Source organism: Oncorhynchus keta, chromosome 25 (assembly GCF_023373465.1).
Source record: "Oncorhynchus keta strain PuntledgeMale-10-30-2019 chromosome 25, Oket_V2, whole genome shotgun sequence".
Lineage (NCBI taxonomy): Eukaryota > Metazoa > Chordata > Actinopteri > Salmoniformes > Salmonidae > Oncorhynchus > Oncorhynchus keta.
The window spans coordinates 6,869,602-6,889,585 of NC_068445.1; the positions used below are offsets into that span (position 1 = coordinate 6,869,602).

At 42.4% G+C, this 19,984-nt stretch overlaps 2 protein-coding genes across 8 annotated transcripts in view; one reads left to right on the forward strand and one right to left on the reverse strand.

Annotated features, from left to right (window-relative positions):
- The window catches only part of LOC118358043 (netrin-G2-like), a 55,983-nt gene extending 39,309 nt beyond the window's left edge, over positions 1–16,674 (reverse strand). For all 5 annotated transcript variants that reach the window (XM_052478549.1, XM_052478547.1, XM_052478548.1 and 2 more), the window contains exons 1-2: positions 16,438–16,674; positions 7,785–8,428 (exon numbers count right to left, since the gene is read on the reverse strand). In XM_052478549.1, coding sequence (XP_052334509.1) covers positions 7,785–8,428; positions 16,438–16,674 — 881 coding nt within the window. The remainder of the gene's footprint in view (positions 1–7,784; positions 8,429–16,437) is intronic.
- The window catches only part of LOC118358044 (mediator of RNA polymerase II transcription subunit 27-like), a 111,307-nt gene continuing 107,971 nt past the window's right edge, over positions 16,649–19,984 (forward strand). The window contains exon 1 of one of the 3 annotated variants that reach the window (XM_052478551.1): positions 16,649–16,833. In XM_052478551.1, the coding sequence (XP_052334511.1) occupies positions 16,649–16,833 (185 nt within the window). Of the gene's footprint in view, positions 16,834–19,617; positions 19,857–19,984 lie in introns of those variants that run through there. The other 2 variants (XM_052478550.1, XM_035735424.2) reach the window with 2 other exon arrangements.

The following is a 19,984-nucleotide window of genomic DNA, read 5'->3' on the forward strand; positions in this document are numbered from 1 at the left end:
AGAGCAAATTAAAATGTGACCATACTTTATAAGTCATATATCATCAATATTTGGCCTATATAGCATTTGCAGTCATCAATTCAACCCAAGGTTCAACTAAAATAGACAATACACATATGCCTCAGGGATACAAGCTTTGGTTGATTTCAAATGTAATCTTCAAGTTAATCATTAATATGTTGGATTCAAGTCTCCATCTCAACAAAAGATCTGTTAAAGAAATAGGACTAAATCAGATGAAACTTTATTTCAAGTGCATTTAAGGGTTGATTCGATCTAGTCCTATTATTTAAACTTATGACCACTATGATGACACACCAAATGCGTTTGATGGATTGTGGAAAAGAGCAGGAATAGGTTTTTTGTAGGCTACATCTTCCAATGGTGCGACTGCTGTTGGCATCAAAGATTATATGACCAATTTGAATAAACGCTTGGAGCTGGTTCGGAGATAAGGATGACAGCAGTGGTGTAGCCTATTGGCGATATGTATATCACTTATGCCTATTATTGATATCTACACAGAAATTATGTGAATCATGGAATACAAGTTTGAGGGAGTTCCTCCTTTGTAAACTCCTCTGTGGTATTGTGCTCCACACATAATGGAAAAACCATTTTAATTTAAGAAGACCACAAGTAGGGATTTTCAGTGGCAAGTATTCATGGATGCCAAGGGAAGCCAGGCTTCCCAAAAAAATCCCCAAGGAAAAAAGAGAAACATATAAAATAATGTATCTTTTGTCTCTCGGTTGTTCATAATTTCCATCAATTCTAAAGAGCCTGAATGTATCTCACCGGAGAAAGCATCTGAGCGAGCAAAACAACGCCCCTCGTCTCTGTATGTGTAGGCCATCGATCTGATGACGTCTGGTCAAAAAGAGTATGACATTGTTGCCGCCCATAGTATTGAATGCAAGGGAAGGAAGCCAGCGAGCATTTGGCCTCCCTTGATAAAAAAGTATAAAATAATAGCCAATCAGCATTGAGCTAAATTGAGTGAGCTCAACTGTGAATTGTCCTGGCGCACCAAAAAAAAAAGGCAAGCCAGTTTGGATTTGGATTCTCTCCAATCACATACATCATTGACAGAAACAACTTTAATTGTTGCATCTCGTTGCGCTGTTGTCCTGTGGCTAGCTAGCCAAAATTGTCCCTTTCCTAAATTATCCCCATCGATGGCTTTGGACTTGTGGTTTTACTACATTTTCCATACTGGCCAATAATTATAACGGTCATTCTGATCCAACCATAAATTCATACAATGTGCCCCACCCAGTATGTTCAGTATGTAGCTAGATGTCATTTTAACTAGCTAACATTGCCAATAAAAGTGAAGTTAGGCTAGCTAGCAAGCAAGCGTTTAGCCAGGTGAAGGACACCAACAAAAAAAAACATGTACTTGAAAAATGTCAGATATTTTACCTCTATGGGATTGGTGTCCCTAAACCGGGACAGTAGTTGCTCAATATGCAATCATGTGACTAGAACGATGTTGTAAGCAACAACCAATTCTGGGACATAGACATGTTTAATATGGGCAGAAAGCTTAAATTATTGTTAATCTAACTGCAGTGTCCAATTTACAGTAGCTATTACAATAAAAAAATACCATGCTATTGTTTGAGGACAGTGCACAACAACAAAACACTTATCACGACAACTGGCTTGATACATTCACCTCTGAATGTTACATTACTACTATTACATTACTACACCATAATTTGCAAATAAATTCATAGAAAATCCTACAATGTGATTTTCTGGATGTTTTCCCCTCATTTTGTCTGTCATCGTTGAAGTGTACCCATGATGAAAATTACCGTCCTTTCTCAACTTTTTAAGTGGGAGAACTTGCACAATTGGTAGCTGACTAAATACTTTTTTGCCCCACTGTATATGAGTATGAGTCTCGCTACACTTTGAGATACGTTTCTAATTTTGTCAGAAAGTTGTTCTTTCTTATTTAATGTTAAAGCGTACTGTTTGTTAGCTAGAAAATGCTAGCTTTCTGGCTCACTAACGTTACATGTATGATCTGTGTAGAAATATGATTCTAATCAGAAATCCACTTGCATTGCTAGTTATAGCCTAATGTTAGCTAGCTAACATTGAACATAGTTTGTTAGCTTTAGCTACCTGCAGATTCATACTACAGCTATGACAATGTTTGTATTGGTAGTAGTATGAGTTGGGATTGTTCCAGTTCATTGTTTAACTAGCTAGCTTCATGTCTAAACAAAAAGATTCCACTTTGGCTGGACAATAGTGACCCATCCACTAAGCTAGATGTGGCTGAGGGGGGTGGTTATAGCATTTCCTTCACATGACCCATCGATGTGTCGCGTAAGCGTCATCTAATAATGCAACCACTTCACCGTACCATTTACACCTTATGTATCCTGTGCATGTGACAAATAAACCTAGATTTGATTTGATATAGCATATGTTTACCACATGGCCTCACATGTGAATGCTTAAAGAGATGGGAGTAGACAAAGTGCTCTCCAGTAGGTGTACCAAAACATTCAAGGCCCATTTTCTCAAAAGTGGGGTTTGCACATTTATCATCTTTCAAAGCAGAATTACTTTCCCATTGTTCCTCAAGTGCAGTGTATGATATACCATTTTCTAGCGCTGAGTTTCTACTTTTATCCAATGATAAAAACACCATTTCAAATGTTGCTACATAATACCGAATCGAGGCGGTCGGTCACATATTAATACAAATATATATTATTATTTGTTGAAAATATTTTTCACAAAAGTAGTGCACTAGTCCTTTACTACTATTAGAGGACCAATATAGATATACGTAGCGTGGGCAAACACATTTTTCAGCATCTCCCCGTGGTAGTTGTATAATTAAAGAACAGTATCTTGCAGGATTCAATAGTTGGAATTGTACGAGTTATTGCCCTGTCTCTTTCTCTGTGATTATCATTCTAATGGAATCCAGAAAGAACAAAACCCTGTCTTCAAACAGTTACATCAAAAGGTAATGGGCAAAGACACAAAACATCCACATCAAATTATTATTATTTTTGGATCAAATAACATGGAAAACAACCACTTTTTGTGCAGTATTAATTTACCATCCTTCCAACCCACTTAATGTGGTTTGTAAGGATGGTAAATTAATACTGCACAAAAAGTAGTACATTAGTGTATTGTCATCAAGGTTTGTACCTGTAGACTTTGCATCACCATGATGGAAAACAACGCACAACACAGTAATTGAGTACATTGAGACATCAAGTGGTTTGTGATGATCTGATCTGATATTATGGCTCAGTTGGCTGATGATGATTGCAATGCTAGGGTTGTGGGTTCGATTCCCATGGAAAACATATATCAAGCAAGCACTTTATATTCCACAAGTATTATTAGATGAGCTGTTCTGTACAGATAATTATCAGACAGAAGTTACAAATGCTGGTAAATACAAAAATATATATTTAGTAAAAAAAAATAAAAAAAACACAAAGGCCTTTACTAGTCTTGTATTAGCGGACTGATATAGACGTCTTCTGTGCGGGCAATATTTTTTTCCCTGCATCCCCCTTCCACCTTCAATCAAAAATCGCGGCATCCCCACCCCCAAACTACCGCAGCTATGTACATAACCCATAAAGTAAAATGCAACATCCATTTATGGCTAGTTATCTAAACTCTAACATTGATTTATCCTGCAATAGATGTCGTTCAATTGGTAACATACATTGTCTTCTTCTAATGCCTCTTAAGGGGAAAGTAATCTAAAAGTAAGATTAGATTACTTTACTGAGTTTGGGTAATCCAAATGTGTTACTTATTGCAATTTTGGACAGCTAACTAGTAACGGTAATGGTTTACATTTAGAAAGTAACCTTCCCAACCCTGAACTCATCCACTCATTAACTGCCGAAATACTTTGAGAAAGACCAGAAAAGGGCAGGCATCCATTTCCTCCAGACAAAGCGGCACTGATCATGTTACCTTGCCCTCACCATAGCCAAGGCCCATAGCTGGATATTTGACGGACAGCTCTGATGGTGATGGTTTAAGGGCTTAGAAGCAAACTCACTAGACTCTCATGAGTTGTTTAAGTGGCCCTTTACCCCCACCCTGCAACCCTTACATTCATACCGCGTTTCCTCATACTACTGTTCGACAGCACGTGACTCCACTCTAGAAGCACAGGCTGTTCCAAAACTAGGCCAAAGACTGCATCATACACAAGAATTTGAAGACCAAAGCAAAATAATTACAGAAAAACTGTATAGACACATACAGTAGCGGCAGTGCACTAACTTCATCCCTAATCTTACTATACCCAAGACAATAGAGTCGTGCGGAAGATTATACCGAAATTGCATCATCTTAAATCTAATTTGCTCTTCTTTGCTTTACAGAGTTCTATTCAGAGTGTGCCGTGAGTTGAGTCAGTTCCGGATACACGTGTCCTTTTTACACACTCAAAATATACAAGGGTAATCCCGAGTGGTGCAGCGGTCTAAAGCACTGCATCTCAGTGCTAGAGGCAACACTACAGACCCTGGTTCGATTCCAGGCTGTATCGCAACCGGCTGTAATTGGGAGTTCCATAGGGCGGTGCACAATTGGCCCACCATCGTCTGGGTTAGGGTTTGGCTGGGGTAGGCTGTCATTGTAAATAAGAATGTGTTCTTAAACTTGCCTAGTTAAATAAAGGTTAAATAAATAAAGAAGGGCATCGGCAGTTAGAATGATGGTGTCAGAGACCAGCCCCGTGTCATAATGACAGTGAAAGGATACATCCCATAATACTTTTCACATCTGTGATTGGACAGGCCCCTGAGGCTGAGGGGGTCACTGCTGCAATTGTCAGGTGTGACAGACTCTCGTCTGGGGGCTCTGGGATTCTCTGATCCACCCAGTCTCCTTAACAACTCAAATAAATGTTAGGCTGGACAACTCTCTTCCAAGACTGGCAAACACATTTCACAAAGTCACGTCTGTGTTTTGTATAGTACTGCATTATTAGTTAACAGGGATTGTGGGCTGGGGTGGTGCAAGTGTAAAGGTGGGTGGTTCTATGTCGGAGGATCGGGAGGAAAATATTGCGCTTTTTCTACCCGTCCTATTTGTCTCCCCCACTAATCCATTTACTCTGTAAGAGCTTATCTTTCTGTATTGACTTTTTATTTTATTTTATTCAATTTGGACTTTAATTATTATTTTTTGTTTTTACATGGAGCTGTTTTCCAATGAGAGAGGTGGTGGCAGGAAACAGATAGGAATGAGGTTAAAGGGAGAGAGGCCAAAATGCCACTGTCAGGCTCTGCCCACAGGATCATTGTTGTGGAAAAATAAATCAATCCTGTTAGCACGCAGAAGTATTCCTCCACACTTGTATAAATCAGGTTGACCATGTGTCTCCATAGTCCCAGCCAAAGAAAATCACCTGTTCCACTCAGTTAGACAGTGAGATTGTGTGGAAGGATTTTCCCAGTGGTTTCTGAAGAATTTGAACAGCCAAAAGTTGGCCCCTGGAACTCTAACTTGAGACAGGTGAGTGAAACTTAAACTTTAGCAGAGAATGGTTCAATGTGATAAACAGTTGTTCATGTCAAGGTCCTTTTCCCCCACTGTGATGGGTGCTGAGACAGGACCACAGGCAAATGAATACAGCATTAGTGGGGCCTCTGTCTCTCTGACACTGTGGTCTCTCCTGACAGCTTGACATGTCTCCTATCATTGTGTAGTAGAGGAAGGTGGGCGAGGAGGTCAGAGGGATAATGGCTATGCCAATATATTATACCCAACAACTGGAGTCATCCGTCACATCTGACACGGCTCCATCCCCAAAACAAGAGAATGGGCACCAGGGTCACTCTCACCCTAATCCACCTATCAGGGACAGAACCCTATTTTCACCCCTTATTTAAGTGTTTCCTGATTGTAACAATAATATTCATTTCGACATGTGTTTGTACAATACAAACCGAGGGTTTTCAAATGCCTTCTGAACACAGACAGGCTTCACACCATTATTACTTGTAATGTTTCTACTTTCTACTCAACTTAATCCAACCCAGCTGGTGATTATTTAGATGCTGCCGCATCAGGCTTGAGCCCGGTGGGAAAATAAAGACCCCACGTACGCTAAGAGTGACCAGAGCGAAGGTCTGAGGATGGTTTCCTTATGTTTCGTTTTTTTGTTGTTGTTCTATCCTTTTAAAAAACGGCGCAAGGACAGAATGGGACAAACGGATACATCTGGTTTGCTCTCGTCCGGGGTGTTTCTCAAAGAAGTTTGCGCGAGCGAAGGGACATGCAAGCTGCGGTCCTTTCTCCTTGGGGCCACTTCAAACTGCCACTTTAGAACGGACGACATCAGAGAATCTTTGCCAAAGGAACCTGATGAGGATGTTTGTTGCTCTGACTAATGATACATCTTTCGCGTGGTATGATTCTGAATTGTCTATATTCCTTCTGTATGGGGCTATAAATAGAGTGCTATCCGGTGGAAATATCAATTACCACGGCAGCCTTTGTGAACAAGCATAATCTAAATGTCCAAGCATTATCAGAAGAGTTCAGAACAAAATCCATGAAACAAGGCTCAAATCAGATTTCATCAAAATAGGAAATGATAAAACAATTTAGCCTGCCTTTCACAAGTAGCATTGCATCTTACTCAATTAGGGGGCCTTGGCTTTTGTTGCTCTACCCGATTAGGTTTAATCAAGGGTTGATTATCTGCGCTCCTCATGTCAAGGGGAAATGAGCCGTGGAGAGGGGGAGGAGGGGGAGAGAGAAAAGGGGGAGGAGGAGGGGAGGCGGAGGAGGAATGGGAGGAGGAGCAGAGGAGGTGGTGGAGGAGGCAACGGCGGCAGTTCTGTCCCTGTGCTGATGGGCCTGATATCATTACAGAGCCCTAGGCCATTTCTCTCAGTGTTTGCAGTCCATTTATTGAGACACACACACACACACACACAGCCATCAGGGAGGCCATCCCATCCCAATCATTCAAACACTGCAAGCGCTTCCCAATACTAAGGGATGGATAAAATATCCAACAACCATTTTCCGGTAGGAATTAGCTTAACATTTCTCCTCTATTCCCTGATCATTATAAACCAGTGAACATCAGTCATGGGCTCTTTACCTTATCTCCATGTGTCCATTTGACCACTCAACTCCTCCAAACCCCATCCCCAACTCCCTTTAAAACAATTTGCTATTTGACATACAGGAATAACTATTGATTGACGGCTCGTATTACCGGAGGTTTGGGCAATGCAATGTTGCCAGGAGAGACTAATTCATTAATTTATCAATATTTATATTCGCAAAGGTTACTGAATTAAGCACTGAGATTGGATTGCTATAGAATTGACTGTCAGCAGGAAGAGAGTGACTGTTTCTTTAACAGAATCAAAACAGTTTTTGTTTCAGACAACTTCCTCCACAGCTCCTTATCAGAAGCTAAAATATTGGGCACTCTTTTCTCACTAATATAGAGCAGAGGAGGCTGGTGGGAGGAGCTATAGGAGAACGAACTCATTGTGATGACTGGAATGGAATGAATGGGTCATGTGTTTGATACTGTTCCATTAATTCCATTTCAGCCATCACAATGAGCCTGTCCTCCTATAGCTCGTCCCACCAGCCTCCTCTGGTGTACAGCGTAAGATACTGTACAGTATACCATTAGGACTGTGCATTTTCTCAATTGATCACAAAATAGACTGTGACTCAAATATCTTTGCAAGAGATATTGTCCAATAAGGCAAAGAGAGGTAGGTGTGTGTATTTACCTGGCTGGTACCTCTATGTTGGAGATGGCGTAGAAGTATTTGAGGAGGTTGTCTTTCTGGACGTAGGTTCCCCCCAGGGCCGGCCTCAGCAGCCTCAGTCTCAGGTTGGTGAAAGTGAAGAAGTCCCTCAGGCCCTTCATACTCTCCATGCGTGTGTACAGACTGTCCATGTTGAGCAGCTTGGGCCCCGTGAAGATAGTGAAGCGTGCCATCACCTCGAAGCGCAGCACCTTCTCGTTCTTGGAGCCCACCCAGCGAGAGTACTGCTCTGTGCAGATGACCCGCGTCACATTGGTAGCCGACAGGTCCTGCACCCGCTTAGCGGGCATGCCGAAGGCTTCCATGCAGTCGTCGGCGTAGAACTGGTAGGGCTGCCAGGTGCGCCCTTTGTCTAGGGACTTGTCCAGCACCATCATGGTGGGGCGGCCATACTCGAAGGTGACCTGAATGTCGTCGGTCAACTCCAGGCTCTTGTTCCAGGCCAGGGAGATGTTGGCCAGCAGGGGCTCCGGGTAGCGGCTCCATGTCACCGTCTGCCAATAGGTGATGAGGCCGCTGCGCTCACGATCCTGCATCAGCTGGGGAGGGTGAGCCAGGTCCGGGTTGGAGGCGTCACACTCGTCACTACACAGGTAGGGGTTCTCCTGAAAGAGGGAGATGAGGGGAAAGAAAACTGGTCAATGTTGGAAAACACTTTTCATCTCCCTTCCCCATTAGAAAAAAGAAAACATTTACTAGCTCATCACTTGTTAACATTCTAAATCCACACTGAGCGAGTTCTTTGTTAGTATTCAGCATAGAATATATGACTCAGAAGAATGACTCCCTAAAAGGTTCCCGCATACTCAAAGTAGGCTATACAACTGATGTTTTTCATAGTATTTATTGGTTCTTTGCATGTCTTTGCTAATGAGAAATAAGTCAGATAAAATAAAATAAAGTTACATACTCATTATCTTATATAGGCTACGAGCCCCACCAAAAAAAATACACCCAAGCAACATGAAACAACCAGGAAACAGATTTTCCAAAACAATCTGGTCAACCTCAGGTCCCCCTGAGACCATGTCTGTGTGCTTGTCCCAACATGCTCACCATATGTCCCCATGAAACAGTTTGTGAGCTCTGTTTGGTGAATAGCCATCTGGGAATTCCTACATACAGGGTGATAATTGCACATAATCTGGTTACAATGACACTAATTTAATGCACATTGTAAATTACAGTGTTGCATTGAATCAAATTTCATCATCACTCCAAAAAAGATCAGCGAGACTACTGAAATGCGTTGCATACCTAAAAGTCCGACATTATATAGCTTCAACAGTGTCATAGATGTTTCACTTTACCCCGAAGCTGTAACACTGCTCTACTGACACACATGGATTACACACAGAATAGATTAACATGGGGGGTTGCCTACCAAGTGGTCATCCCTGACCTCTAAATCCCAGTGTCACATTGGTCGGCCTGAGTGCAAACTGTCACACGTCTTGTCATCAACAGTCATCCTCACTCACACGGTTTCCAGGCCTGGGTTCAGATACAGTATTTGAGAACATTTCAAATAGTATCTGTATTTGATTGAACTAGCCTGTTGCAATTTAACCAATATATATTTTTTTTAAATGGCACTCCAGGCAGGCTATTGGCAGTAGAATGGCCTTACTAAGGAGCTCAGTGACTTTCAACGTGGCACCTTAATAGGATGCCACCTTTCCAACAAGTCAGTTTGTCAAAATTCTCCCCTGCTAGAGCTGCCCCGGTCAAATATAAGAGCTGTCATTGTGAAGTGGAAACGTCTAGGAGCAACAACGGCTCAGCTGTGAAGTGGTAGGCCACATAAGCGCACAGAACGGGACCGCCGAGTGCTGAAGCGCGTAGCGAGAAAAAAATCATATTTTCTGGGGTTGCAAAACTCACTACTGAGTTCCAAGGTGCCTCTGGAAGCAACGTTAGCACAAGAATTGTTCTTTGCGAGCTTCATGAAATGGGTTTCCATGGCTGAGCAGCCAAGCACTGGCTGGAGTGGTGTAAAGTTCGCCGCCATTGGACTCTGGGTATGGCAGATGCCAGGAGAACATAGTGCCAACTGCAAAGTTTGGTGGAGGAGGAATAATGGTCTGGGGCTGTTTTTCATGGTTCAGGCTAGGACCCTTAGTTTAAGTGGAGTGAAATCTTAACACTGCAGCATTACAATGACATTCTAGATGATTGTGTGCTTTCAAGTTTGTGGCAACAGTCAGGGGAAGACCCTTTCTTGTTTCACCATAGCAATGCCCCCATGCACAAAGCAAGGTCCATACAGAAATGGTTTGTCGAGATCATTGTGGAAGAACTTGACTGGCCTGCACAGAGCCCTGACCTCAACCCCATCAAACACCTTTGGGATGAATTGGAACGCCAACTGCGAGCCAGGCCTAATTATGACTGAATGGAAGCAAGTCCCCGCAGTAATGTTCTAACATCTAGTGGAAAGCCTTCCCAGAAGAGTGGAGTCTGTTATAGCAGCAAAGGGGTGACCAACTCTATATTAATGCCCATGATTTTGGAATGAGATGTTCGATGAACAGGTGTCCACATACTTTTGGAAATGTACTGTACATTCTTTCCCCTTTATGTCAATGGTGTTATGAGAGCCACACACAACAGGTGCCCAAGCCAGAGCCTCAGCTTCTTCTACCTTTAGCCCACAATCCTTGCCTCCTTCTGCAGAGCACACAAATCCAGTTCAACTGCTACACCAGGTGGCTTTCACCACTAAACCGCTCCAGCAATTATCCACACTGGATTCCTGTCACAGTTAAAGAGCAACCCAGTGCTAAGTAGACTGTTTGCCCACTTCTCAGTGACAGCCTCAGGGAATTCAGAATGGATCTCTCTCTCTCTCTCTCTCTCGCACACACACTGGAGGAGAACCACAAACTTTGATCCCCTTTCACTGACCAATAGGTTTCTTTGTGTTTGAGATAATCCAAAATTCTATCCTCAATGACAACAGAGGATTTTTCCTCTCTGCTATAGTGGAAGCCCTCCACTGATCTCACCTTTAAGCTGTGGTTTGATGGCATTAGGAAGGCAGCTCCATCGATGAGGTTCAGACACCCTGACTGTGAGTGGCTGGGGATCACTGACCTCTCTCCTGAAGATGACCTGGCCAGTTTATTCACTGAGTCAGAGTCCAGTTGACATTGTTAAGTCCAATCAGAAGGACATCTGTGGACCTGCACTGACCGAAATAGATGGGAAGGATGAGGAAGAGACAGAAAGTGTGTGTTGCGGAAATGGAGAGGAGAGGTCATGTAAGAGGAGACGAGTCGAGACGAGAGGACCAGGATGATAAAACTAGAAAGGCAGTTGAGCCCAGAGATTTGGACGGTACCTCAGTCCACAAACATGCCCAACTGCATTGGTGTAGATGGGGAGCATTGAGCCATGTACTGTATGGGAAGCTAGTGTTTAGAGCTGCTATTCCCTCAGCTGGTGAGATACGTTTCCTCGCTTGACTTAATTAATGTGAAGGAAGCTCCTGATACAACATTTGGAAAACAGCAGCCTAATTATACCAGAGACAAAACAGGCCGCACAAGACCCTCACCTGTCCCAGCATGGGCCACTGCCTACTGTTTTAAATCTGCGCACACACACACACACACACACACACACACACACACACACACACACACACCATTTCACACTGTATTATGTTCATAGCACCATTAAAAAAAAGTTGGTCATCTGTGGTCATCAGCATAAATTAGAATGTAATCAATCAAAAACCTTTCTTGAAAAATATTGTATCTCCCTGAAAGGATGACAGAGGATTACCATACGCACAACTTAATTTGAAGAATCATCCAGGACCTGCAGTGGCATGAAAACAGGCTAATGGAGATGATTGCATGTGGGCATAGAGAAACGGAATGAAATCGCTACCCTCTGGGAGCACAGGACAAGGGGCTGAAGCTGCCAGGACTCATGTAAAATGAATGACACAGGACAGAACTGACCAAAGCGGCACGTTAGTGACAATACATTAACTCTCCACCGGTAGGATAAATATGGTGACATATCCTCACATGATCTAATCTGAACATGTGTTTTAACCTACTGCAAATAGTGTACCAAATTGAAGTCCTTACTATAGTGCACTCCACTGCTGTGCTGCAATCTGCACTGCTATTTTTAGTTCCGGCTGTTTGGGCATTTTAAAATAAGCAAATGCAATGTGGGGCAGGATTATATCTAATATGTTGCGACCATTACTGTTGAAAAGAGTACTTGTAATTAATGATTTGAGGTCACAGGATGGAGAGTGGCAGTGATGCCTCACTTCAGTTATGGACAAGGTCTGGCTCCTCTCTTCGTCTTTCAATGTGTGTGTAATCACATCAGTAGTGGGTCGAGATTTGTCGTTTTGCTTAGCTCCCTCCCTCCTTCCCTCCTCTGCTCATTAAGCAATGCTACACACAGAGTGCACCCCTCTCCCAGCACCAGCTAACATCATGCATGGCAGGGGGGAGCACTGACTAAAAATGCAACGGCATCTCCTGTGGGCCTAGTGGCTGAAATGTGCTCTAAATCATTCATGAGCCAGAAAGCTTTCCAACGAAAGCCAGCATACTCATTCTGGGGATGGCTTATTCTAATCAATGATGTTGCTTTCCAAAAGGAAAGCATGAAAAACGTTGTCAATTGAGTGCACTCAATTGACAAGTCCAAAGCATGTAATTGATGTAAAATGGGCTACAGAACACTATCATATTGCACTGTAAGAGTCATGGCAAGTCTAAATATGTGACTGTGTCTAGCTGTACTGGGTAGCCTTTTGGTAATGGGCCACTCATGGCACATTTACCTTTCCATAAGATGAATGGTCAGATCACTGGAGGAACGATAATTTACCAAAGAGCTTCTTGCCATAGAAGCACGTCGACACTGAGTCTTCCTTCTTCAACAGCACAGTCAACAGGAGGCCACTTTACATTTCATAAAATGTTCATGACTAGACTACTTTGGGGCTAAAGAGAGGCCAACAAGTATTTCACTTTAAACTGGTCAATGGTCATTAAGAATCATATTGTGGCTGATCAGCATTTCTTGAAGTAGTAGGCTTACCAGTATGCCAACAGCCAAACCACCCTGCTGCATCCCTGGCTTCCGTCTAAAGCTAAGCAGGGTTGGACCTGGTCAGGTCTTGGATGGGAGAATGCATGGCAAAATCAAGTTGCTGCTGGAATTGATGTTGGAGAGCCAGTTGAGGGGTGTAAGGTGGACAAATTCCCCCGGGGGGAAAGTGATGAGGAAGCTACCCTGCACAGGGTGCCTTTCATTGGACGAGACATAAACCCTGACTGTCTGTCCGGACATCCTGTGGTCTCCAAAGATCTCTTAACACTCATGGAAAGAGATTGGATGGTACCAATGTCCTGACTAAAGTCCCAACCTGGCTCATGCTATCATAGCTCTCTCTAATTATCCCCAGCTTGAATTTGGCAAAATCCAGGCTAACCTCTCCACTATGACATCCAATGTGTGGTTAGTAATCTGGCACAAAAAAAAGCTGCGATTAGCATTACACAGCTGGATGCTACATATTGCTGCATGTTTAGTTGCAATGTGATGATCATAATTACCATTGGTGATATTTAGGATGTTAAAAGTGACTTGTCTCTTACCACAAAGACAGATGCTCAAATCAGAGTGAGTGATTGACAAGTCTAAGGCTATATAACAATTGATAACCAGGAGTTTCAGGTAACACACTATAAAATTGTACATGGTATGCTCTGTGATCATGGTTTGATCGTCCTCTCTTCATGGGTTCCAAAAGTACAACCCAGCTGGACAAATCATATATTTGCTTGTTTTACAATCAAGCCCTCGGCTGGATATCCCACAGCAACATTGTCAGCCTCTCTTATATGAACCTCACTCATGTCAGCACTCTCCCAAAAAACAGGAACATACCATATATATACTGCTCAAAAAAATAAAGGGAACACTAAAATAACACATCCTAGATCTGAATGAATGAAGTATTCTTATTAAATACTTTTTTCTTTACATAGTTGAATGTGCTGACAACAAAATCACACAAAAATGATCAATGGAAATCAAATTTATCAACCCATGGAGGTCTGGATTTGGAGTCACACTCAAAATTAAAGTGGAAAACCACACTACAGGCTGATCCAACTTTGATGTAATGTCCTTAAAACAAGTCAAAATGAGGCTCAGTAGTGTGTGGCCTCCACGTGCCTGTATGACCTCCCTACAATGCCTGGGCCTGCTCCTGATGAGGTGGCGGATGGTCTCCTGAGGGATCTCCTCCCAGACCTGAACTAAAGCATCCGCCAACTCCTGGACAGTCTGTGGTGCAACGTGGCTTTGGTGGATGGAGCGAGACATGATGTCCCAGATGTGCTCAATTGGATTCAGGTCAGGGGAACAGTCCATAGCATCAATGCCTTCCTCTTGCAGGAACTGCTGACACACTCCAGCCACATAAGGTCTAGCATAGTCTTGCATTAGGAGGAACCCAGGGCCAACCGCACCAGCATATGGTCTCACAAGCGGTCTGAGGATCTCATCTCGGTACCTAATGGCAGTCAGGCTACCTCTGGCGAGCACATGGAGGGCTGTGCGGCCCCCCAAAGAAATGCCACCCCAGACCATGACTGACCCACCGCCAAACCGGTCATGCTGGAGGATGTTGCAGGCAGCAGAACGTTCTCCACGGCGTCTCCAGACTGTCACGTCTGTCACATGTGCTCAGTGTGAACCTGCTTTCATCTGTGAAGAGCACAGGGCGCCAGTGGCGAATTTGCCAATCTTGGTGTTCTCTGGCAAATGCCAAACGTCCTGCACGGTGTTGGGCTGTAAGCACAACCCCCACCTGTGGACGTCGGGCCCTCATACCACCCTCATGGAGTCTGTTTCTGACCGTTTGAGCAGACACATGCACATTTGTGGCCTGCTGGAGGTCATTTTGCAGGGCTCTGGCAGTGCTCCTCTTTGCACAAAGGTGGAGGTAGCGGTCCTGCTGCTGGGTTGTTGCCCTCCTATGGCCTCCTCCACGTCTCCTGATGTACTGGCCTGTCTCCTGGTAGCGCCTCCATGCTCTGGACACTACGCTGACAGACACAGCAAACCTTCTTGCCACAGCTCGCATTGGTGTGCCATCCTGGATGAGCTGCACTACCTGAGCCACTTGTGTGGATTGTACACTCCGTCTCATGCTACCACTAGAGTGAAAGCACCGCCAGCATTCAAAAGTGACCAAAACATCAGCCAGGAAGCATAGGAACTGAGAAGTGGTCTGTGGTCCCTACCTGCAGAACCACTCCTTTATTGGGGGTGTCTTGCTAATTGCCTATAATTTCCACCTGTTGTCTATTCCATTTGTACAATAGCATGTGCAATTTAGTGTCAATCAGTGTTGCTTCCTAAGTGGACAGTTTGATTTCACAGAAGTGTGATTGACTTGGAGTTACATTTGGTTGTTTAAATGTTCCCTTTATTTTTGAGCAGTGTATATATAGTACACTCAAGCTTACAGCTTTACAGGATACAAAATAATACATATACATGTACATTTATAACCCTAAAGTTACTATTCATATGAGCTCATGGTGTTAAACAGCGTTATAAATAAACGGTATCACTCAAGGTGTGAGTCCCTGTAGGGAGGCACAAACACAATAACAAACCTAATCTAATGATATTGTTTGAGACAAACAAAATTAACTTGGTTAAATAACCTGATATACTGTCGTGTAGACTTAGTGTGTTTCATTATGAAAACAGCAGGCCAAAGCAGAAATGATTCGTTTTATTGAATATTGCTGCTGCTATATTTTTTCATTTAGTCATATTTAATCTTTATAGAAACTATAAATAGCATGTTTATTTTATTATTTAAGTTATTCTATAGCACTATTCTGTTCTGTTCTAATCTATTTTATTGGTTTATACACCGGTTGGGTCTAATCCTGGATGCTGATTGGATAAAACCGCATTCCAGCTGATGTCTATTCCACAAATTACCACCAGCTAAAGCTATTGCGTTGAAAAGCCTATTTGCTCTGTTCCATCTCAGTGCGCAATCCACTGTCGGGAGGGGGAGGGGGGCTCCTGTGGCTGAAAGGAAGCAACTCCCCGCAGAAATGTTGGTGGAAAGCCTTTACAGAAGAGTGGAGGCTGTTGCAGCAGCAAAGGGGGACCAACTCCATATTAATACCTATAATTTTTGGAATGAGAAGTTCGACGAGCAGGTATTCACATACTTTTGGCCATGTAGTGTATCTATTGAGGCAGTGATTCCAAAATAAAAGTAATTGTGTCTTGAAGTCTTGTTTGCATTTTCACTATAATAACACGTAGCCTACTGAAAGTAGGTTTCAACTCTTATGTCCTGAGTTGTCTCATAGAAAAGGTACATATTCCCGCCATCTTGTTCGAGATCAAAGTTTCTCATCTCATATCTAGGATCAGATACCCTAACGATATCCTAATATCTAGAAAACCTTCCATGTCCGTTTTTCATCACTCTTTTTGATAGACAAAACTTCAAAGTGTAGGCCTATAAAAATACTCTAAGTATAAAACTGGTGCTGATGGTTACACCAACTGAATTCAAACTTAAACTTACCAGGGTACAGAACCTCTCCGGGGGGTTGCCGCAAGTGATGCCAGGAGGATCCACCCTAATTTGCACGAACTCCTTCATAGCCATTGGTTTTGGCTGACAAGCATAAAACTCCCATGTTGGTCCATCGTCCGTACTAAACAGCGACTTGCATATATCATACTGGCCAAGGGTCAGAGTAACAAAGTGCAAATGAAAAAGCACCTGTGAGAGCATGGCACTCGTAGAGACCACACCCATGGTCCAAGACCGAGAGTCCGGAGGGAAGAGGGAAGTGGTGCCACCGTCGGTCCACACAGGGAGAGGATCAGCTTGGAATCCGGTTGGTTTTCATGTTGGGAGAGACACCTGCCGCTTGCAGGATACAGCCTTACAACTCTGCTGGTTTTGTATACAAATGTATGCCTGCCTAAATAAGTTACACTTCTGTTTTGAAGTATTTGGTATCTTATGTTAAAAACAATTCAAATTAAAGTATTACTTTAAATTATAGTTACAATAACTTATTTTATTAGAAATGTATACAACGCTAAATCTTTCTCAGATCGACCCCCTTTGGCACTCCAGGCAAGCCATGCTAAAAGCAGTCGATATGTCCATGAGTAGAGCATTGAGAATATTCCCGCTGTCCACTCAGAAGCTCTCTAGATGAGATTTTGTTGTGTTTTCACGTCAGTCAAAGGAAGTATTTACATGCTCCATCGTTGGCTATATTGAGAAGGAAAAAATACAATAATTTATTAAACATTTAACTTTTGGGGGGGGAAATTGCCACACACATTTCCACACAAAAAAAGGCAAAGTAAAACGATATCTAATAGGCTACTGCTACTATACAGATGATTTTATTTCGTTTTTACAACTAGCAATTAGGTTAAACATATCTTTCATTAGAGGAACTTGAACCCATTTGAAATCTGTTCAAATTAATATCGGTAGGCTATACCGTAGCTTATAAATAAATAATATTGTAACCTTTCATGTTTGTTTTCACAACCAATCTATATTCTCAAAACTACCCTAATTAAGGAATTTCCCAAACATAACTGCAAGTAAAAAAATATATACCCTCGTCCCCACAGACGGATGTCTGTTGCGCTCTTGGCTTTGCCAACTATTGCCATCAGAGGTACCATACCTGTCGAGAACTTCTCACAGGCAGATGGTGACAGACCTAGGCTGTAGTCTACAATTGGCAAATAAAAATAACTAATTTGATCAACTTGTATCATGTTTGGATTTGTCCTATAATGTGGACAACTGATGTTCTTTACGTTGATACTCTTTCCAAAGCTCTGAAATTCTCTGAAGTGTGTAGCTTAATGCTGCCTTCAAATGTAGGCTATAATGCTTGATTATAAGAAACAACTGTAGCAAGTCACTGGTTGCAAGATTATAAGCATTATAGTCCTATACAATTTTGAAGGTGCACGGTTACAACAGTTACTATCCTCTATGTTCACGGTGGAATTCGAACACTTACCAAATTGCTCCGGGAAAATATGATCATTCTGTCATGGGTGCATCCTTTGCAAAAGTGTTATCAGCATTCAAAAGCCTCAGCATTGGTTCGTCGTTGAAATAAAGCTTAACGTTACCGTATTCCCTTCTGTAAGAGGATTAGATGAGATGCTCTCCCCTTCTGTTTGTTTCCCTTCTGTTTTTATACTTTGAGGAAAGCAGTGCGTTAGGATGGTATCCTATACATCCCGTACGCACAATAGTTGACTTCTTGTTCGAAATATATTATATTTCAATACTTTTTCCAGAAGTGGTACTGCCTCAATTAATGTTCCGTTACTTTTTGCGATTTCGGTTTTGTCCTAGGCGCTCAAGGGCAGAAGGAAAGAGCTCACTCTCGCTCTCTCTCTCTCTCTCTCTCTCTCTCGACCTCACTTTCCCCTATGCATAAACACACTCGCTTATTTCATAAATTCCCTCCTGCCATTGTTCTCCTGCTCTCTTCTCGTTTCCACATTTAGCTCTCAGTATCTGATTTGCAAACTACGTGTGTGTGAAGCAGGTACGCAACTTTTACCCGTCAGAAATATAACCACCCCATGAGCCGATCGGGCTATCCGCCCTGCTTAAAGGAGCAGCTCAAAAATCACTCAAGGCAGACATAATGATCTCTAGTTTTCGCTAAGCAATCGGCTAACACAACACTGTTTAACAGTTAAACAACTTGAAGTTCCTATATGGCTCTTAAAGCATAGCGCATGCATCTTCAACAGTGCTGGCGTCCCCAATTTTGTAACGGTTTCTCTTGAGCGGATGGTCAGCGGCCAGAACATAGTTATAAATAATTTGTACTCTGCAAATTGACTGCAATAATCCCAAACAGATATAGGATTTGACAAAAACAGAATCATTTCAAACCTTGATTACATTGGGATACAATCGCATATGCCTCTATTGATGCGTGGGAATAATTGGGAACGGATTTCCAAAGTTAAAATCCATTTGAGCTGATTTCCTGGTGATTTTACAGTGAAAATTATACATAGAAAAAAATATATAGCCAATTTATAGGATATATACATAGCTCAGATAACTTGGGTGGCCAAATAAAATCTACCACAACCAATCCCCAACAGGGAGCCTGTGGCAAATTTGGGCCGTGGTTGATTTTAATTTGGCCACTCAAGTTCTGAGCAAAACATATATTGCATATATAGCCTATAAAATTGGCTATATATTTTTTATGTATAATTTTAGCAAACTAACTTATGCTATTTACATTGTTGACAATTACATTAGCCACTTAATACCCAATTAAGCTGGATAGTAAAAACACATTTTTAAAAAGCAGCCAAAACCCTTCTTTTGCCAATTTTGGATGGGTGTAATTGAAGTAACAACATCAAAGCCGCAAGCCTGGGGGCTTCCCATGGAAGAACACTAAGTTGAGCTGTCCATGGTCCTGATGCGTGGCCACACAGACCAATGGGTGTAAACAGCCTCCACATTACTATAGGTCATCCGAGGCCAAATTATTGTCACAGACAGACACGGGCACTGACAATGCACAATGTTTGCAGACAGCAATATAAAAGGTAGTTAAAAATGATTTAAGAAGTAGTTGAATGGGCAAATGTATACTGGCAGTGAGCAAATGAGAAGACAGCAGGCACGGAAAGCGTGAACTACATTTCCCTTGCTACGCACTGCATCTCGATGACGGTGTTTATGCGTCGTTCATCCTAGCGTGCGAAAAAAATGGCGGACGCAATGAACGTTGGTGTGAATTTAGAAGCATTTTCTCAAGCAATAAGTGCTATTCAGGCACTTCGTTCAAGTGTAACAAGGGTTTTTGACTCTCTGAAAGATGGGATGAAAAACAAAGAAACCCTCGAAGGACGCGAAAAGGTTTTTATTACCGAGTTTCAAGATAACCTGCAGTCTGTGAATCGCGACTTGAAGTGAGTAGTTGTAACGTTAAGTGCTAACGTTAGCTAGGTAAATCTTTGTTGTAAACACACAAGTTAGCGTGCTCGATAGGCGTGAGGAATGAATGTTATCTAACTAAAAAGTTATTTCCAACTAGCTA